Below are 22,257 nucleotides of genomic sequence, written 5' to 3' on the forward strand. Positions count from 1 at the left end.
TACAGGTTACATGAGCATCTTGACATGGAGGTAAACTGAGAGAAGGGTAATAACGTCAAGTAGAGCTAAAAGCCTCCCTGAACAGACGAGTTTTAAGTTTTGTTTTTTAAAAGAATTCATGGAGTCAGCTGGCCTGATTAATTTCGGTAGGTCATTCCAGAGTCTGGGCGCTCGCTATACAGCTGAAGGTCCTGCTGTCACCTATGGAGTGTAGATTAGTGTGGGGCACAACAAGATTACCAGAATCAGAGGACCTCAGTGGACAGGCAGGCACATAGTGATGGAGAAGGTCACTGATGTAGTTTGGCGTGAGGTTATTTAAGGCTTTGTAGATTATTAGTAGGATTTTATATTTGATTCTGTAAGACACGGGGAGCCAGTGAAGACGGAGCAGGATGGGTGTGATGTGCTCGCTGCTGCTGGCTCAAGTGAGGACTCTTGCAGCTGAGTTTTGAATAAGCTGGAGCTGTGATACAAGATTAGAAGGGGCACCTGCCAGTAGGGAATTACAATAATCAATGTGGGATGTGATAAAAGCAGGGACAAGTTTCTCAGCATTAGAAAAGGAGAGGAAGGAGCAAACACGGGATATGTTACGGAGGGGAAAGTAAGAAAGTTTCTTAATGTGATTTAAGTCGGACGGGATAAGAAAGGGAGGAATCAAAAATGACACCAAGATTCTTTGCAGTAGAGGCAGGTCTGATGAGATCACCAGCAAGATGGACTGGGAAGGAGCTCATTTTATTAAGTTGCACTTTAGTCCCAATTTACAGGAGTTCAGTTTTGTTGCAATTTAATTTTAAAGAATTCTGCTCCATACAGGTTTTAATTTCACTGAGGCAAGTTGTGAGCTGAGAAAGCTCTGATGAAGTTCCACTTTTAACATTGAATTAGAGTTGAGTATCATCTGCATAAAAATGATAACCCAGTCCATAGCTACGAATAATATGGCCAAGGGGAAGCATATAAATACAGAAGAGAAGAGGGCCGAGGACACAGCCCTGAGGAGCTCAATATATAAATAAAACATAGACAATATAAACAGACAATGTAGTGCCATGAAAAAAAAGTTACCTGCCCCTTTCTGATTTCATCTACTTTAGCTTATTCATAACACTTAATTGCAACTGATCTCTACGCAAATTTAGTATAATACAAAAGACAATATAAAGGTTTATGATGATTGTTTGATTCACTGAAGATAAAAAGTTTACCAACACCAATATCACCCCTGTGGAAAAAGTAATGGTCCCCATAGTCACTCATTCAACCAAAGAACCAAATTTAAATGACAACAGGTTAAATTTGACTGGACGCACACAAAGCTTGATGGCTGCTAAAACTATTGAATCTAAATATCACTTCAATAGAATCTTTCCAGGAATATGAAGTTGGCTAAAAGGTCTCAGCATGCAGCACACCATGCCTCTATCAAAAGAAATTCCAGGCTACTGGAGAAAAGGGTTACAGAACTAATTTCTAACACCCTGAGACTTCCAAGGAACCACCATTGGGTGGTTAATCATCTCCAAACAGAGAAAAACTGGGGCGATGCTATCATCTCCTACAAGAAGATGCAACCTGCTTAGAAGTGGAATGCATGGTGGTCATCAACACAGGAAGTCTAAAGGTGGCTTTGCGAAGAACCATATTAACAAAGGTGTAAACTTTTGAGAATTTATTCTCTGGCTTGATGAGGTGCTAACATTGTGTTGCATCAGAAGGGGAAAAAGTACAGTGAGAAGTGCATGGTTCTGACAGTGAAGCATAATTCTTGCAGAGTTCACATAGAGGCAAGAAAATGTATGCAAAACGTTGGAACGACTCGTTTTCCGTAATAATTTAGTCATAAAATGTGATCTGATTTTTATCTAAGTCACACATACAGACAAACACAATATGCTTCCACTAATAACTCACCAATAATTTTCCAGGTCTTTGTTGAACACACCCATCAAACATTCCCAATGTGCTGTGGGAAAAGTAAGTGAACCCTTGAACTGAATAACTGGTCAGATCTTCTTTGGAAGCAATAACCCCTAACAAGCACTTCTGGAAGCTGCTGATCAGGTCTGCAACAAAGTTCACAAGGAATTTTGGACCATTCCTCTTTATTGAACCACTTCAGTTCAGCCATAGTCTTAGGATGCCTGGTGTGAACTGCACTCTTGAGGTCACTCTGCTGCATCTCTGTCAGGTTAAGGTCTGAGCTAAGACTGGACCACTCCAAAAGGCCATTTTTTAAGCCATTCTGTAGTAGATTTACTTTGATGTTAAGAGTCACTGTCCTGCTTCTACTGAACTTCAGTTGATGGACATCATCAAGTAAGAATACTTTTTTTCTTTTAATGATGGCAAGCTGTCCAGGCTCTGAGGCAGGAAAGCGACCTCAAAAACATTGAATAACACTGAGAAAACCTTGAACAACAGAGAAAACTAACACTGCAAGAGTTTGCGCTATAGCCTTATGACCCGCTCACTAAAAACACTTTTTTTTAATGAGCTTTAAACACAGGGGAAAAAATTAACATTTGAAAAATCTGTAATTTAATAAACCACCAAGAAATGTAACATTGCAACAATGCACGCTACGAACAGATCGCTGTAAACAGAAGTGAAGTGGAGGTTAAAATCCAATAGAAAAAGTCTTCATGAAATACAACGAGATAAAAACAACGCTCGGATCTGTCTCTTTAAAAACGAGCCCGGTGCATTCTTGAACTGCCTTCTCCGCCTTATGCGGCCAGCCGTCTCTCTCTCTCTCTAGTCTGTGTGTGTGTCTCTCTTGTGCACCCGTCTCTGTGTGTGTGTGTCTCTCTTGCGCGCGTGTCTGTCTGTCTCGTGTGTCTGTGTGTGTGTCTGTCTCTCACATACGTACGTGTCTGTCTGTCTGTCTCTCTCGTGTGTGTGCGTGTGTGTGTCTCATCTCTCTCTCTCGTGTGTGTGTGTCTCTCCCGTGTGTGTGTGTGTGTCTCTCTCTCTCGTCTGTGTGTGTGTGTGTGTGTGTGTCTGTCTGTCTGTCTGTCTGTCTGTCTGTCTGGTGTGTGTGCGCCTGTCTCTCACATCTGTCTGTCTGTGTCTGTCTCTCTCTCGTGTGTGTGTGCCTCTCTTGTCCGTCCGTCCGTCCCTCCCTCCCTCCCTCTCTCGCCTCTGTGTGTGTGTGTCTGTCTGTGTGTGTGTGTGTGTGTCTCTGTCTGTCTGTGTGTGTTTGTCTGTCTCTCGCGTATGTACGTGTCTGTCTGTCTGTCTGTGTCTGTCTCTCTCTCGTGTGTGTGTGTGTGTGCCTCTCTCGTCCGTCCGTCCCTCCTTCCCTCTCTCTCTCTCTCTCCTCTGTGTGTGTGTGTGTGTCTCTCTCTCTCGTGTGTGTGTTTGTGTGTGTCTGTCCATCTCTCTCGTGTGTGTGTGTGTGTGCCTATCTCTCACGTCTGTCTGTCTGTGTCTGTCTCTCTCGTCCGTCCGTCCCTCCCTCCCTCACCTCTGTGTGTGTGTGTGTGTCTGTCTCTCTCTCTCTCTCGTCTGTGTCTGTCTGTCTCTCGTGCACGCGTACGTATGTGCTCCTAACCTCTCTCTCTATCGTGCCTACGTGACTATACGGTACTACCCAAACTATTCCGAAGCGATGTTTGCACCGATTTGTGTTTTTTGTATCTCACACCCTCATACACCTTTATGGTAAGAGCATCCCTTATCTACGATGAAGCGTTCGATCAGAAGAAAATATGAAGCTCGTCCGATGCGAGAGATGGACGTCTGAAGTGGAGCTCCGCTAGCAGTGGTGCTATTTTTCATATTATTTGCTTATTATTCTGAGATATCCTGTATTTATTCAACCCGAGAGGGACCGCTACAGTATAGGTAAACACATATAAACATGGCCAACAAGAAGGGGGGTCCGAAAGAATCGAAGACTAAAGCTACATCCAAGCTGCGATCAGCAAGCCCTAGTTCGAGATACGGCTACTCAGAGACAGACCTGGATCAGATGGGCGAAAGTACAGACTCCTCGGGACCACGGTCCGCTACATCGTCGCCGCTGAGAGCGAAAAGGGGAGAAGGTGCGATCGTGAGTGCAGATGTGGATAGCTCGCCGATTGGAGAGGATTACCTGAAACTGGAAAAGGCCGGGAGGTCCGCGGCTTCAGTTACGCAATCACGCGGGACTGGAGCAGCGGGACACCGGCTTCAGCAGAGTCTGCTGCTTCATCTACGGTACAAGAAGGCACATTTGAGCTATCTGAACTGAAAGTGTTGCTCGCTGACCTCAGGCAAGATATAAAGAAAAGCGAGAAGGCTAATGAGAAAGCAACGGCAAAGGCACATGAGAGACTGAAACAGGAGATGAAACAGGCCAATGAATGTCTGCGACAGGAAATCCAACAGGCAAATGAAAGGCTCGTCCAAGAGGTACAGCTGAACTTCGACAGGTGCTGGGTAAAATTGAAGAGCGCATTGAGAAAAACTCGGCTAAACTGAGCACGCTTGCTGATCGATTGGAGCATCTTAGTGAGACATTCACGAATCGGATCGAAATAGCCGAACATCTAGCTGCCAGTGCCGAGGAAAGAGCAGTAAATGTCAGTTAGGAATGTAAAAACTCGGAGAAAAACTTGGAGACAGACTGGCTGCTTTAGAAGATGGGAATAGAAGGTATAATGTCAGAATTGAAGGCTGCCGGAGAATCGAGAAAGTTTAAACCGTGAAATTCGCAACTGAACTTTTTCTAAAATAATCGGGGCGACTTTAAAGCAGAATCTGAGATAGCAGCGGCTTACAGCGTCTGGATCAAACACCGTCAGACCCGACCAAGATCTTTTATAGTCGTTTTGAACGATTATCATTTAAGTTAGAGGTGATGGAACTCCTCAGGAAAAAAAGGAAGATATTATATATGAAGATTGCCACATTCGCGTCTTCCCTGACTTCTCCCCAGCAACAGCTATCAAACGCCGCCTTCTATAATATTAAACAGCGGCTACGGCAAGCCAATGTCAAATACGGCCTCCTGTATCCGGCAAAACTGAAAGTGGAATGGCAGGGTCATTTCTATGTTTTCGCTAGCAAGGAGGAGGCAGAAAATGAGTTAAGAAAGCTGATCCCGGGACTATTCTGATACATAATTGTGAGTCATGGCGGTAAATGATAAAGCTAGGATTAATAATCTACTGTCTGATCTATTTGTTTCTAAAATACGGGTTTTTTATCAGCATATATTCTCATATTCTTATATTATTATTACTTACTTATTACTTATCATTACTTAGTATTACTAGGGCTAAATGTTTGTGTTTTATTGTGCTTAATTACGTTTTCCTCCTCTTTTTTTCTTTTCTAATTATTTCATGTGTACCCTAAATGAGACTGTTCAATATCATACCCTTGGTTTGCTGTTATTGCTATTACTGCATTAAGACTTGTTATGCTTGTTTTGGACACATCTTTAACACCATCACCTGGGTTTATTATCTGGGGATATCATCTTAATGCACTAAAATTGATGAAGATTATATGTATGTATGTATGTATATATATATATATATATATATATATATATATATATATATATATATATATATATATATATATATATATATATGTATATATATTAAGTGCAAAATTCTTTTTTTTTTTTTTTCTTTTTCCTCTTTTAAAGACTATATTGGTAACAGATATCTCTATCTTTTAACCTTAAAGCGCCACTGCATGGGGGCTTGATGTGCTTTGGGCGTGCTCTGTCTCTGGGTATGTCAGAGGACTGGGACTGCATGAAGTGGGTTTTAGCCTCACCTGGGGAGGCAAAAGGGAGGGTGGGGGTTAAGGGGGGAAGAGAAAGAGAGCAGGCTTGATCTATATCTAATCTATCATCTCAATCTTTATAATTATAACTATCAACGTAATAATAAGCTGCATGGCAACAACTCTTGGGGGAATAGGAAATTAAGACCTAAACTATTTCACTTCCAGTTAAGACTATAATATGACACCAAAAACTCAGAATCAGTGTCTCCATGATGGGACAGTTAACCGTAAGCTGGAATGTTAAAGGCCTGAATCACGAATTAAAGAGAAAGAAAGTACTTTCTCACCTAACAGGTCTAAATGCTAAAATAGTATTTTTACAGGAAACCCACTTACTAAGTAAGGATCAGTTCCGGCTGCAAAAGACTGGACTGGCCAAATGTTCCATTCTAGTTTTACAAAGAAAACTAGAGGGGTGGGAATTCTCATACATAGAACAGTACCATTTGTAGCATCAGATGTAGTATTGGATCCTGAAGGGAGATATGTGATGGTCATGGGAGACTTATCTAACTGTAAAATGATTTTGATAAATGTTTATGCACCTAATGTTGATGATAAGGAATTTATACAAAATTTATTTGCATCCATTCCCAATCTGAACACTCATAAACTTATAATGGCTGGGGACTTTAATTGTGTTCTAAATCCACTTTTAGATAAGACTTCCTCCACAGGGGAACGCAACTAACACCGCAAAGATAATTACAAAGTTTATAACTGATCACAACTTATCAGATCCCTGGAGGTTTTAAACCCAAATTCAAGAACATATTCTTTCTACTCACCAGTACATCATTGCTACTCAAGGATTGATTACTTCTTTATAGATAATAACTTCTTGCCTAAGATTAAATCTTGTAAATACGATGCTATTGTTATTTCAGACCATGCTCCGATGATCTTGGAGCTGAAATTACTAAGCCCCATACACTCACCCGCAGATGGCGTCTCAATCCGCTTCTATTAGCTGACGAGAATTGTACTGAATTTATATCCAAACAAATTGAATTCTTTCTAGAGACAAATACATCCCCTGAGATCTCTGCAGGAATACTCTGGGAAACTCTTAAGGCCTTCTTAAGAGGACAGATTATCTCATATCTTTCCCACAGAAATAAATCCGAGAAGAAAGTAGCAGAGATAAAAGCGAAATTACTAAAATAGATGAAGAACATGCCAGACTACCAAGCGAGACTCTACATAAGAGGAGGCAGGCTCTACATTCAGAATTAAACCTCTTGACAACTAAAGAAACCGAACAACTAATTTACAAATCCAGACATCATTATTATGAACATGGAGAAAGCTAATAAGCTTTTAGCAACAAATTCACAAGCAAGAAGTGCATAGCGCAATCTCGGTAATTACTAACACGAATGGAGATAAAATCATCGAACACAAAAATATAATGTACACTTTTAGAGACTACTATAAATCCCTATATACTACTGAGTTTAAAGAAGACAATATACAATCTAATGCATTTCTGGATAAATTACAGATACCACAAATTGACGCTATTAGTGTGGAGGAGCTCGATAAACCTCTGTCATTATCAGAATTACTGGATGCTATAAAGTCACTCCAAGGTGGAAAAGCAGCAGGCCCTGATGGCTACCCTGCAGAGTTTTACAAGAAATTCTCCGCTCAGCTAGCTCCCCTCCTATTAGCAACATTTACAGAAGCCAGAGATAACCAATCTCTTCCACAAACCTTTCGCCAAGCACTAATCACTGTCTTTCCAAAACAAAATAAGGACTTATTACAATGTGCATCATACAGACCAATTTCACTTCTGAATAACGACGTTAAAATACTCTCTAAAATCATAGCTAGAAGGATGGAGAAAGTGCTCCCCTCAATAATATCACAAGACCAAACTGGATTTATTAGGGGCCGACACTTATCTTCAAATCTTGACGCCTGTTTAATGTAATATACTCACCAACTAAATCAAACACCCCAGAAATATTATTATCATTGGATGCAGAAAAAGCATTCGACATGATTGAATGGAAATACCTTTTTACTATTTTGGAGAAGTTTGGGTTTGGCCCGAACATTTGTGCATGGATTAAATTACTGTATACTAACCCAGAAGCTTCAGTTTGCATCAATAACATTTGCTCAGACTACTTTAAACTAGAGCGTGGCACAAGACAAGGATGCCCTTTGTCACCACTGCTGTTTGCAATTGCCATTGAACCACTGGCAATACATTGTCGAAATACTGATCAGATAAAGGGGATTAGCAGAGAAGGACTGGAACAGAAAATCTCATTATATGCAGATGACATGGTACTGTATATATCGGACCCAGAAAATTCTGTGCCTGCAGTCTTAGCAGCACTCACAGAATTTCAAAAGCTCTCTGGTCTCAGAATTAATCTGAATAAAAGTGTACTCTTTCCGGTGAATTCGCAAGCATATAATATTAGATTAGACACCCTTCCTTTTATCATTGCAGAACAGTTTAAATACCTCGGGGTAAACATCACAAGTAAACATAAAGCTCTTTATCAACAAAATTTCGTCGTCTGTATGGAAAAAATTAAACAAGACTTGCATAGATGGTCAACCCTTCATCTCACACTAGCTGGAAGAATTAACACTGTTAAGATGAATATTCTTCCTAAGCTCCTTTTTTTATTTCAAAACATACCAATATACATTAATAAATCGTTCTTTAAGCAATTAGATTCAACAATAACCTCATTTATTTGGAATTCTAAACATCCACGCATCAAAAAGCGACCCTACAAAGACAAAAGGCAGAAGGCGGCATGGCTCTACCTAACTTCCAGTTTTATTACTGGGGGCAAATATACAGTCGATAAGAACCTGGACACAAATAGAAGAACATACACAGGCATGGACCGCAATAGAAGTAAAATCCTGCAGTACTTCTTTGTATTCCTTGCTTTGTGCTCCAATAAACACACGTTATCGGCAATACACTAATAACCCAATTGTGCTCCACTCACTTAGAATCTGGAACCAATGTAGAAAGCATTTTAAGACGGAGAAGCTTCTTTCTGTGGCACCCCTGCAAAAGAACCACCTCTTTCAACCCTCACAAACATATGCAGTTTTAATATCTGGAAAAATTTGGAATTAACTTGCTTAGAGATCTTTATATAGACAACGTCTTTGCATCCTATGAACAATTACATTCCAAATTTAACATTCCAGCTACAAATTTCTTTCACTATCTTCAAATCAGGAACTTTGTTAAACAGAACCTTCCAGATTTTCCTCATCTTGCACCCTCATCCACGCTGGAAAAATTATTGCTCAATTTCAAGGAGTTAGACTCCATCTCTACAATATATAAAATCCTTTTACAATCCCTTCCTTTCAAAGATCCAAGAGGACACTGGGAAAATGACCTCTCAATTAATATATCAGAAAAGGAGTGGAAAGTAGCAATGCAGAGAATTCACTCAAGCTCCATATGCAAAGCATACAATTATACAACTCAAAATTATATATCGAGCACATCTGTCTCGACTAAAACTCTCAAAATGTTTCCAGGGCATGATCCAACCTGCGAACGTTGCAACCAAGCCCCAGCCTCACTAGGTCACATGTTCTGGGCCTGCTCCAAATTAACATTATTCTGGACAAAAATTTTTAATTACCTCTCAGACAGTCTTGGACTCACAATCCCTCCTAACCCATTAACAGCTGTGTTTGGGGTTCTTCCAGAGGGTCTTAAAGTGGAGAAAGACAAACAAACTGTGATTGCATTCACTACACTGTTGGCACGCAGACTTATTCTGATAAACTGGAAGAACCCAAACTCTCCTCTTTTAAGTCAGTGGGAAACTGATGTGTTATATTATTTAAAATTGGAAAAAATCAAATACTCAGTTAGAGGATCTGTGCAGACTTTTTCAAAACATGGCAGGATCTAATCAGTAATATTTTGAAATGATTTCATAAAGCACAGAGAATTTGTTGATTTAGGTATTTTTAAAAGCCTTAAATTTTACACCGTTTGGCTTGCTCTCTCTCTCAAGGGTGGGGATGATCTGTTCTTAGCATAATTCTTTTTTTTTGTAAAACTTGATTGCTATGTATTGATTGTAATAAAATAATAAATAAATAAATAAAAAAAAAAAAAAAAAAGAAAATATGAAGCTGGTTTCAAATTAAACGTCATTGAAGCAGCGAAAGAAACTGGTAACTGCGCTGCTGCAACAAAATTCAATGCATCTGAGAAACTGGTGCAAGATTGGAGGATGCAAAAAGATGTAAAAAAATAAAAATTTAAGTGTCGCATTTTTGAACGGGAGTATAAGTCGGGGTCTGATTTTATGATTGATTTTCTGGGTTTGAAGACCCGACTTATATGTGAGTATATTTTTCTCAAACAATTAAAAAAATATATATATATATTTTCCTCCTGGGCAGTGCTGGGTACTTCAGCTAGTACTTGTATAAAAGACAGATTTCAGCTTTTGATTTTTAATCAATTTGTAAATCTTTCTGAAAGCATTTTCACTTTATTATTATGGGTTATTGAGTGTAGACTGATGGGCAAAAATGTAAAATTAATTTATTCATTTAAAATGAACACAATAACAGGTTAGGTGCATTGGTGATCCTAAATTGTCCCTAGTGTGTGCTTGGTGTGTGTGTGTGTGTGTGTGTGTCCTGCGGTGGGCTGGCGCCCTGCCTGGGATTTGTTCCTGCCTTGCGCCCTGTGTTGGCTGGGATTGGCTCCAGCAGACCCCCATGACTCTGTGTTAGGATATAGCGGGTTGGATAATGACTGACTGACAGTAAAGGGTGTAGAAAATGAAGGGGTCTGAATACTTCCTGCACTCTCTGTACACGTGAGCATGCCTAACAAGTTGAAACAGAGATGGTGGAGAGAATTCTAATTCTTGTCAGATTTTGTTAAATTTAGACACTGGATCACAGTTCCTCTTTATCCATGTCGATGTGTAGAGTCCGACATGCTGAACCATGACCAAACTTTTACTGACCTGTCTTCTTCTGATTGGCCCGTCTGCCTCGTAGTCGAATCAGCAACTTCAGAAGCTCCCCTCTTCTGACTGCGTTTTTGTTTTTTGCGTTTTTGGGATGGCTGCTCAAAACTACTAATTTCCATTGTACCAACACCAAGGGCCTCTGTGAGATTTTCAACATCTGTCCTTGCAAGCTGATCACTTTGGTTCTCTCCTTGCCGATCAGAAAGCAATTCTGACATCAGCTCTTCATCAGGACTAGCCTGTGTATGCCGCTTTTTCTTTTTCTTGGTTTTGCTAGATTTGCTCAGTTCTCTAAAGTTGTTATCATTCAGAGGTGACCCGTCGCCTTTGTTTGTTTTCCTTATTTCAGCCACTTCTTGCTGATCATGAGATGTGTAGCTGTCCTCTTCCAGCTCCTGATGACTAGAAGTCCTTCGTTTTTTCTTCTTTCTAGCATCATGCACAAATTCACTCTCCACTTCGTGCTCAAAGCTATCATCCCTATATTGTTTCTTCTTTTTCTTCTTTTTGTGCTCCTCCTTTGGTGTGTCAAGCTCCTCCATTTGTTCACTAGCTTGATCCACTTGCCATCTCCCCCGTGTCTCATCAGGACTTTCCTGCATCTCCTCTTGTCTCCGTTTTCTGTTTTTCTTGACTCGGGCACACTTCTCTGTCATTGCTCCCGTTTCATCTTGGTTTCCATAGCAGGTCACTTCACCCACGTGGCATTCTTCATTCTCTGCTACCTTCTTCCTCTTCTTCTTCTTTGTGTGCAGATCTCCAAGTGTGCCACACTCCTCCACTGGTGCAGAAGTAAAACCACCCTCTTTCTTTTTATGTCTCTTTTCTATTTCCCTATGGGATTCCCTTTCTTGGAACTCATCACCTAAAACCTGCTTGCGTTTCTTTTTCTTCTTTTGTGCTTCGTCTCCAGACATATCTAAACATTTTCCCACAACACCATTAAAAGTCAGAACAGAAGAAGAAGGAGTTGTCTCGTTCGATGTCGTGTTCTTCTTCTCCTTGTTTTTCTTTTTGTGTTTTTTTCCCTGAAAGGTTGTTTCCATCATCCATGTAATATTTCATTCACAGCTATAATCAAGAAAACAAAAAAAAGTCAAGTAAATTTTATTTATAGAACACATTTACAACAACAGAAGGCAACCAATGAGCTTCACAAATACACCGACACATACTGTGACAATTCTAGAGGGCGTAGAAGCCACTCAACCCGACACACACAGACACAAGAGGCACACTTACAAAACTCATGCTTTTTATTTCTTGTTTTCCAATTCAGCACGCAGCCTCTTACATTAGGCCTGTAAGCTTAACATGCATCACAAGAAAATTAATGGAAGAAATTATTAAGGATAAGATTGAGCAACACATGGCAAGGACAGGAGTAGCTAGGATCAGTCAGCACGGGGTCAGAAGAGGGAGGTCGTGTTTTACTAACATGTTGTAATTCTATGAGGAGGCAACAAAAGGATACGATCAAAGTGGAGCAGATGAGATTATTTATCTGGACTTTCAGAAAGCATCTGATGAGGTGCCACATGAGAGGTTGGGCATCAAGTTAAAAGAAGTGGCAATTCAGGGTGATGTTTGTAGATGGGTGCAGAATTGGCTCAGACACAGGAAGCACAGGGTGATGGTGTGAGGAACCTCATCAGAACTGGCCGATGGTGACCAGCAGGGGTCAGTGCTAGGGCCGCTGCTATTTTTAATATATATAAATGATTTAGATAGGAATATAAGGAACAAGTTGGTTAAGTTTGCAGATGATACCAAAATAGGTGGATTAGCAGATAATTTGGAATCCGTTATATCATCACAGAAGGACTTGGATAGCAGACAGGCTTGGGCAGATTTGTGGCAGATGAAATTTAATGTCAGTAAATGTAAAGTATTAAACATAGGAATTAAAAATGTTAGGTTTGAATACACAATGGGTGGTCGGAAAATTGAGAGTACACCTTATGAGAAGGATTTAGGAGTCATAGTGGACTCTAAGCTATCAACTTCCCGACATTGTTTAGAAGCCATTAAGAAGGCTAACAGAATGTCAGGTTATATAGCGCCTTGATGTGTGGAGTACAAGTCACAGGAGGTTCTGCTCAGCTTTATAGCACACTGGTGAGGTCTCACCTTGAGTACCGTGTGCAGTTTTGGTCTTCAGGCTACAAAAAGGACATAGCAGCACTAGAAAAGGTCCAGAGAAGAGCGATGAGGCTGATTCCAGGGCTACAGGGTTGAGTTATGAGGAAAGATTAAAAGAGCTGAGCCTTTACAGTTTAAGCAAAAGAAGATTAAGAGGTGACATGATTGAAGTGTTTAAAGTTCTGAAGGGAATTAGTCCAGTGGATCGAGACTTGTATTTTAAAATGAGCTCATCAAGAACACGGGGACACAGTTGGAAACTTGTTAAGGGGAAATTTCGCAAAAACATTAGGAAGTTTTATTTACAAAAAGAACGATAGACACTTGGAATAAGCGACCAAGTAGTGTGGTACACAGTAAGACCTTAGGGACTTTCAAAACTCGACTTGATGTTTTCTTGGAGGAAATAAGTGGACAGAACTGGTGAGCTTTGTTGGGCTGAATGGCCTGTTCTCGTCTGGAGTGTTCTAATGTTCTATGTGACACAGTGCTCCAATTGCCACAGTAACTCTGTTCTTTCTTCTTCTCTATTTTCTTTTTCTCTTCTTCTGCTGCCTCTACTCTTCCCTTCGCAAGCTCCATTCTCAGCCACCCGACTTCGGCTCCCAGAATGGAGTGATGCGGCCCCTTTTACATTGTTCCTGGATGTGCTCCAGGTGCTCCCTAACGATCTTCCTGCAGCACTTCCTGATGTGGCGGAAGTGCTGCATGAGCACCCAGAAGCACTCCAGGTATGCCCAGATTCTCTTCCGGCAGCACTTCCTGGTGTGGCGGAAGTACTGCGGTCCATGGCTCCTGAATTGTCCAAGCACCCTCTCGTGTCCCAGGGGAGGTATTGCCTCCCTCCCTTCTTACCCTCCAGGTGTCCTGGCTGGGCAAAAGCCCCAGCCGTCCGCCACAATACATATATAGTAAACACACCAAAATAAATGTACACATACAAGTTTAAAAAACGAAGGCAAAAAGATACGCTTTCAATCAGGATTTAAAAGCAACCAAAGTTGGTACTGACCTAATATAAAAAGGCAGACTCTTTCAAAGCTTAGGGGCGGCTACTGCAAAAGCACGGTCTCTTCTAAGCTTAAGTCTAGCAAATAAGCTGTTTTGAAATCATAAGGTGATCATGAATGGAAGTTAATATGTGTCAATATTATAAAAAACTTATAAAAACTTCAATATACAGTGGAACTTCAGGTCACGACCGTAATTCATTCCAAAACTCTGGTCGTAGCCTGAAGTAGTTTCCCCCATAGAATTGTATGTAAATACAATCAATCCGTTACAGGCCATACGAACTGTATGTAAATATATTTTTTTAAAGATTTTTAAGCACAAAAATAGTTAATTATACCATAGAATGAACATCGTAATAGTAAACTAAATGTAAAAACATTGAATAACACTGAGAAAACCTTGTACAGAGAAAAGTAACATTGCAAGAATTCATGCTACAGCCTTACGAACCACTCGCTGTAAACACTTTTTTAATGAGTTTTAAGCACAGGGAAAAACATGAACATTTGAAAAATCCGTAATTTAATAAACAACCAAGAAAAGTAACATTGCAACAATGCACGCTACGAACCGATCGCTGTACACAGAAGTGAAGTGGAGGTTAAAATCCAATAGAAAAAAGTCTTCATTAAATACAATGAGGTTAAAACAATGCTCGAATCAGTCTCTTTAAAAACAAGTCCGGTGCATTCTTTAACTGCCATCTCGGCCTTACATGGCCAGCCCTCTCTCTCTCGTTCGCTCGATGCACAGGGAGAGACTGAACACGTGCTGGAAATCATGGTAGCATCGAACCAGAAGGGAAAATGGCTTGTTCGTCACCCGAGTGTGTGGTCGTGAACAGATGCAAATGTTTGGCGAAAATTTTGGTTGTAACCCGATTTATACATGGTCCGAGACGTTCGTGACCTGAGGTTCCACTGTACTTAGAAATGTAAGAAAAGAACATAACGTACAAAAAGTCTGAATTAGTGCAAGATGTCCTAATACTGGGTGTTCACTAGAAACTGTAATGATTTACTTCATGAGGTAAAAGTACATAATAAACAAGAATAGCTGTGTCAAATATTTGAAATGTTAAAATGTGTGCTTCAGTTTAAATGTTTAAAGTCTAAATAGTCTTGGCTGTCATGAAGATCTGTCGTCTTTCCCTTCCTAATAAGGCCTTTAGAGGGCTAAATGCTAGTAAAGGATCAAAAATAGCACCATATTCTTAATCACTGACCTTGAAATAGTCTAAAACGATACTGTGGTGTTATGGGTCCACAGCTCGTTGAGTAAAGGCCAATTTTTAAATAAATAATCAATGTGCTCGCGGCTTAGTGAGGGGCGTTGGGCCATAGTGGGCGTGGGGCGATCCGTAGGGTGTGGGCGTTTCTCACCTAGTGCACAGGTGAGGAACTGCCCACATTCATGATTGTCCCGCGGCTAATGCTGCAGCTGCTGTGGCCCTCGTCATTTTAAAAAGAAGCGAGTCGGTTTTAGAGGAAGAAAAGCGTTGGGAAGAGAAAAGCGATCGGAGAGAAAAAGGAAAGGAAAGAGGGACGGAGGTTACAGGGGCGTGGAAGCAAGCGGTGCAGGAGAGAGCGGACCGCGGGCGTGTGGTGGCCAGCGATCGGCTTCGTGGGCAGCTGCGAGGAAGCTGGGTGTTAGGCCGACACCCAGGTGTTTGTGTAGATGTCGCTCCGCTGGCGATCTGGTAGCGGAGTGACAAGGTGAAAGCGACGGCGCAGAAGGCGCGGAAGGCAGCGGAAGTCGGGAGGCTTGGTGGTGGAGTCCCCAATATGAGCGACCTGGCTATTGGGGTAATCAAGTCTCGGGGACTGGGATAAGTGCCATACCGGAGCCAGGGATCGGGAGGTCTCCAGTCTCGAGCGTGTGAAGTAGGAGGGCAGCTGCAGAGGCGTCTTGCCTGCTACTAAGCCCGTACGGGATAAGCAGGTGAGACGCATACAGAAAAGCACCGGATTTGTTTTTTTGTTTTAAAGACTGCTTCCAGGAGAAGATTTTAACCCTCGTTTTTAAAGGATTGTTGTGTTTATTTATTGGTTTTACCCCACGTTCGTTTTATGGGTTATTTATTTAATGAAGAACTTAACTGCACTATTTATGGAACACTGTTTTGACTGTTTTTGTTTTGATGGACAGTTTTAAATAAAAGCACTTTTGCACTTTCTACCTTCCCCTTGCTCAGTAATTTGCCTCCATTGACTAGCTCACTTTCGGCAACATTATCGGCGGTGTTGGGTTCAAGGGTTCCCAAACATCAAAGGGAGTGTGGAGCCAGAACCCACATCGTCACAGATACCCCACATGCTTATGATTGAAATTGGTAATTTTTTACCTTTTGGGAATGGCTCTTTAGAGGGCAATACAGTAATCCCTCCTCGATCGCGGGGGTTGTGTTCCAGACCTCCCCGCGATAGGTGAAAATCTGCGAAGTAGAAACCATATGTTTGTATGGTTATTTTTATATATTTTAAGCCCTTATAAACTCTCCCACCCTGTTAACATTATTAGAGCCCTCTAGACATGAAATAACACCCTTTAGTCAAATGTTTAAACTGTGCTCCATGACAAGACAGAGATGACAGTTCTTTCTCACAATTAAAAGAAAGCAAACATATCTTATCTTCAAAGGAGCGCCGTCAGGAGCAGAGAATGTCAGAGAGAGCGCTCGCAAGGAAAAGCAAACAATCAAAAAATCAATACGTGCTTTGAAGTATACAGAAGCACTGCGATAAAGCGGCATTTTGTAGAGGAGCGTCCGTGTCCTCTGTGCAAACCGCCCCTCTGCTCACACCCCCTCCGTCAGGCAGAGAGAGTGAGTGAGAAAGACAGAGAGAAGCAAACAAAACAAGCGCCACGCGGGAAGCATATCTTATAGCATTGAGGAGTTTTAGTTAATATGTAATGCATGCTCTGATTGGGTAGCTTCTAAGCCAACCGCCAATAGCATCCCTTGTATGAAATCAACTGGGCAATCAAACTGAGGAAGCATGTAACCTAAATTAAAAGACCCATTGTCCGCAGAAAGCGGCAAACCAGCGAAAAATCTGTGATATATATTTAGATGTGCTTACATTTAAAATCCGCGATAGAGTGACGCCGCGAAAGTCGAAGCGCGATATAGCGAGGGATTACTGTATTATTATATTATTTCAAAAATCCCAGAGTACAGTGGGAAAAGGATCTCTCAAAAGGAATGGAAGGAAGCCATGCACAAAATTCACTTGAGCTCCATATGCACAAAGCATACAATTTTTTAACTCCAAATTATCTATCGAGCACATCTCTCTCATTTAAAATTGTCCAAAATGTTTCCAGGGCAAGAGCCAACCTGTGAGCATTGCAATAAAGTTCCACTCTCATTAGGCCACATGTTTTGGGTGGGCACCAAATTAACATCATTCGGGACCAAAATGTTTACATGCCTCTCAGACAGCCTGGGTGTCCCAGTGCCTCCTAATCCACTAACAGCTGTGTTTGGGGTACTTGAGGTGGGCTTAAAGTGGAGAAGGACAAACAAACTGTAATGGCCTTTACTTCACTATTGGCACGTAGACTTATCTTGCTCAACTGGAAGAATCCTAACTCTCCTCTTTTAAGTCAGTGGGTCACTGATGCTATATATTATTTAAAATTGGAAAAGATCAAAATTCTCACTTAGAGGATTTCTACAAAACTGTTCAAAACCAGGTGGGATCTGATAAATAACATTTCAGAATAAGTGTTTAGATTCTCTACCCTCCACCCTATTTTAACTAGGCGGCATGGTGGCGCAGTGGTAGCGCTGCTGCCTTGCAGTTAGGAGACCTGGGTTCGCTTCCCGGGTCCTTTGCATGTTCTCCCCGTGTCCGCGTGGGTTTCCTCCGGGCGCTCCGGTTTCCTCCCACAGTCCAAAGACATGCAGGTTAGGTGGATTGGCGATTCTAAATTGGCCCTAGTGTGTGTTTGGTGTGTGTCCTGCGGTGGGTTGGCACCCTGCCCAGGATTGGTTCCTGCCTTGTGCCCTGTGTTGGCTGGGATTGGCTCCAGCAGATCCCCGTGACCCTGTGTTCGGATTCAGCGGGTTGGAAAATGGATGGATGGATGGATATTTTTACTATAATTAAAGTTCTACTCTGCTTACCTAGCTCTCTTTCTCATGGGTAGGGGTCAATTTGTTTCAAACCACATTTGTTAAACTGGACTTGCACGTATGGAATGTTTTTTGATTTAAAAAAAAATTATTATATTTGTCATCAGCAACATCGAAATAGGATCAAATGACACTCCACGTGCATATTTTACAATCGGTAGCATCCAGCAATCTCCACTAAGGGGTAAGCGGAGTGACAGGCAGGTGGATGAGCCTATGGTGTCCTGGATACTGAACCATCTGTAATGGAAGGATTTTTCTCTGTAAAAAGCAAAGGTGAAATAAAGAGGGGAAGGGGATCAGGAGTGCAGATGGGCGTTGGTCGCTCCAGCGCAAAGCCAGCTGTTTTCAGAAAAACAGCCGGGAATGTTCTAAAGATACAGCCAAGGCTATGTAAGGAGTTGTTTTTCACTTCGAGGGGCTTTTTTCACATGTAAGCATATTACTGTGTCTTCTAGTACCATGCACTTGCTTCAGTCAGGGCCAAGTAGAAGAAAAAACAATACCGTGTCCCGTGGAAGAGTGTGTACTGAAACTGAGCACTTCTGTATACATTGCTTGCACGTAAGCCGCTTTTGGGGCAAGGACACTCAATTAGTATATAAGGGAAGGTTCTGCCCTCAGTTTCTTTGGAAGCTCAACCGTGGGGAATGCGCGCACCGCCCGGTATTGGACCAGGCTCACGAGTTGATCCTCTGACGAGACTGACATGCGGGCTCCCTCAGTCTACTGGTCTAGGATGATGGCTCTGGGTCTTTTGATAAGCACAAGTTTGTGTCTTTTGATATATTACTGTAAGCATATACTTGTTTCTATAATCTATCGCTACTGCATTATACTACATTATATGTATTTAAATGTTATAAATGAATAAGTAAATTTTATTGAAGTATCGGACCTCTTCTCTCTGATTTTTGCCCACTTACTCTAAAGAACCCCCTGAACCATTTTCCCCAAATCAAAACACCATCCGTTGGACAGACAGCTTGAAAGACTCAAGGACGATGTCTTTGATGTTGATGTGATGGAGCACCATGATGAACGGTCCTGTCTCTCAACATCTTCACTCTGTACACATCAGACTATAAATAGAACAGCAAGTCACGTCACTTGTGGAAATTTTGCAATGATTCTGAACTTATGTGGTGTATTGATAAGGGGAGATGAGACAGAGGAGAGGAGTCAGGTGGAGAACTTTAGTTTATGTCTCCAGCTCAATATTCGCAAAACCAAGGAAATGGTTATTAATTTTCACCGCACTTAAGAGCCTCCACACACAGTAACTATTCAGGGAGTGAATGTGGAGGTAGTGCACTTCTAAAAGTGCTTGAGGGTCCACATCAATGACAGGCTGGACTTGTCTTGTAACACAGAAGATCTATATATATATATAAAAAAAAAAAAAGGGCAGAGCAGATCTTCTTCAACTCTGTGATGGCCAGTGTGGTGTGCTGGACTGGTAACATCACTTCAAGAGAGGCCCACCGGATCAACAAGCAGATTAAGAAGGCAGGCTCAGCTATGGGACACACCCTGGACCTCCCTGAAGGTAGTAGTGGAAGAGAGAATAAAAACAAAAAAAGCCGAGTACCATTATGAACAATATTGCACAACCTCTCTATGACACACTAACTCCACAAATTATTCAGCAGAAGTGCATCATGAAATGTTACAAAGGCTCCAGTATACTAACGGTAATATGCCTGCATAATGCCTCATAAATTCTTTTGTTTTAGTCATTATGGTGTATACAGGGGGTCCTCGGGTTACAATGCTTCGACATTCAACGCTCACTCCCATAAAACACTCGTTTTTTTCTGTTACTACAGTACGATATCCCAGCCAACACAGGGCACAAGGCAGGAACCAATTAGAAAATGGTTGGATGGATGGATACAGTACAATATATTTATGTCCTTTTCCTTTTTCTGAGGCTTAGATTTTGTGTTTTTATGTTCTAGATTATGATTTTGCAAATGTGTTAAGACAGGTAACTTACTTAGGCTAGAGTGTGTTTCGACTTACACCAAAATTCGGGTTACATCACTGTTGTAGGAACGGAACTGTGTCGTAACCTGAGGACCCCCTGTACTTGAGAGGGGTTTGTGGTTTGCTGTAATATTATCTTCTTATATAATACGCTACCATGGCTGTCCGTTTGCCTGTCCAGGATTTTAAATCACCCGTAGCTCGCAAACCTTTTGATCTATTGACCCGACATTTGTTACAAATATGCTATGTGACCTCTATTGTCTGCTTTCGGGGTTATGGTTTTTATTACTCGTTTTATTATTTTATTGTAGAATCAACTCTCGGCAGTGGCCAGCAAGGCGGCTGTGCGGCGCATGCGTACGGGCGCCGTTCTCATCCCTACCACCTTTGCCGTCACTTCCCCTACCTGCTCATATCTTAAATCATTCTTGAGGCGGATTGAAGGTTTAAGTGAAAAATTAAAGAAAACACGCTAAGCAAGTGCAACACAAACACTGACCTAAACAGTTTTATCGTGAAAAGATGCCAACAAAAGAAGAGAAGAAGCAGGGCACTACAACAACGTTTATTTCTAGAGCACATTTTCATACACATAATGTAGCTCAAAGTGCTTTACATGATAAAGAAAGTAAGAATTAAAATCTGAGAACACTAATTAACATAGAATAAAAGTAAGGTCTGATGGCCAAACAAAAAAAAGACTCCAGACGGCTGGAGAGAAAAAATTAAAACCTGCAGGGGTACCGAATGCCCCCTCGAGGCATTCTACCTAACATAAATGATCAGTCCTCATTGTATTCAGGGTTTTCATGGATGGACTTGATGGTGACGGTCACGTGGACTTCTGGCCTTTAATCCATCAATGTAGGGACATCACGGTGCTTTGATTAGGTGGTGGAGAAAAGAGGAGCTGCTCAGGAAGCAGCAAGCACATCAACCTCTGAGCAAACGAATGGAAAACGTACAGAGAAAGAGGATGAAAACTAGGAATGGTCAAGTCAAGTGGATTCGTGCAGTGTGCCATTACTGGTCTTCATATCTAATACGCTACCATGGCTGTCCGTTTGTCTGTCCAGGACTTTAAATCACCTGTCGCTCGCAAACCGTTTGACCAACTGCCCTGAAATTTGGTACACATATACTATGTGACGTCTACTGTCCTCTTTCGGGGTGACGATTGACCTTCAAGGTTATTCCTCTTTTTATTATATTATAGAATCAACTCTCGGCAGCAGGGCATGTGTAAGGGCGCCATTCTCATTCCCTACCACCTTTGCCGTCACTTCCCTATACCTGTTCATATCGTGAATCATTCTTGAGGCAGATTGAAGACTTAAGTGAAAAAGTACTAAGTATCTGCAAACACAAAAACTGACTTAATCAATTTTAACGTGAAAGGACGCCGACGAAAGAAGAGAAGAAGCGGGCCACAAGGGTGGAGTAAAGAAGGAAGCAGCAAGCGCATCAACCTCTGAGCAAACGAATGCTAAACATACAGAGAAATCAATTTCCGAATGATTTCTTCAGCCAGGGTCAATGAATAAATACAACCCCCCAAATCAGAAAAAGTATGGAAATTTAAAATGCAGTGATTCTTAAATCTACAGTACTTGGACTTCATTCATTGTAGACAGTATGAACCCCAGACATTTCATTTGTTACTATACATCCACTCCTGTATTTCAGACTTGCGCCACACTCCAAAAAAAGTTGGGACAGGTGCAAATTTGGGCCAGGAATGAGATCAAATGATGATGGGACTTCATACAGGCGATGTCAACAGGTGATGTTAATCATGATTTGGTATGAAAGCAGCACCCACGAAAGGCTGAGTCTTTGAGGAGCAACGATGGGCAGAGGATCTCCAGTTGGTCAACAAATGCGTGAGACAATTATTGAACTGGTGAAAAACAGCATTTGCATATTTCTCCCTCTACAGTGCATAATATCATTAAACAAATCAATGAACCTGGAGGAATTTCAGTGCGTAAAGGGCAAGGGCGCAAGCCTATGCTGAACACCCGTGATCTCCGACCCCTCAGATGGCAGGCACTGCATATCAAGAACCGTCACTGACCACTAGCTGATCTCACCACATAGGCAATGGCTCACTCAACAAACCTTTGTCAAGCACTACAATATGGAGTTACAATCACAAACGCCACTTAA

General features: G+C 41.5%; 1 protein-coding gene across 2 annotated transcripts in view; it reads right to left on the bottom strand.

The window, feature by feature from the left end:
• The window catches only part of LOC120536008 (transcription termination factor 1-like), a 61,522-nt gene that overhangs the window by 35,163 nt on the left and 4,102 nt on the right, over nt 1–22,257 (bottom strand). Inside the window, exons 2-3 of one of the 2 annotated variants that reach the window (XM_039764288.1) lie at nt 16,300–16,389; nt 10,794–11,870 (exon numbers count right to left, since the gene is read on the bottom strand). In XM_039764288.1, the coding sequence (XP_039620222.1) occupies nt 10,794–11,848 (1,055 nt within the window). In that variant the 5' untranslated portion in view covers nt 11,849–11,870; nt 16,300–16,389. The remainder of the gene's footprint in view (nt 1–10,793; nt 11,871–16,299; nt 16,390–22,257) is intronic. The other variant, XM_039764287.1, reaches the window with a different exon arrangement.

This window comes from Polypterus senegalus, chromosome 9, assembly GCF_016835505.1.
Source record: "Polypterus senegalus isolate Bchr_013 chromosome 9, ASM1683550v1, whole genome shotgun sequence".
Lineage (NCBI taxonomy): Eukaryota > Metazoa > Chordata > Cladistia > Polypteriformes > Polypteridae > Polypterus > Polypterus senegalus.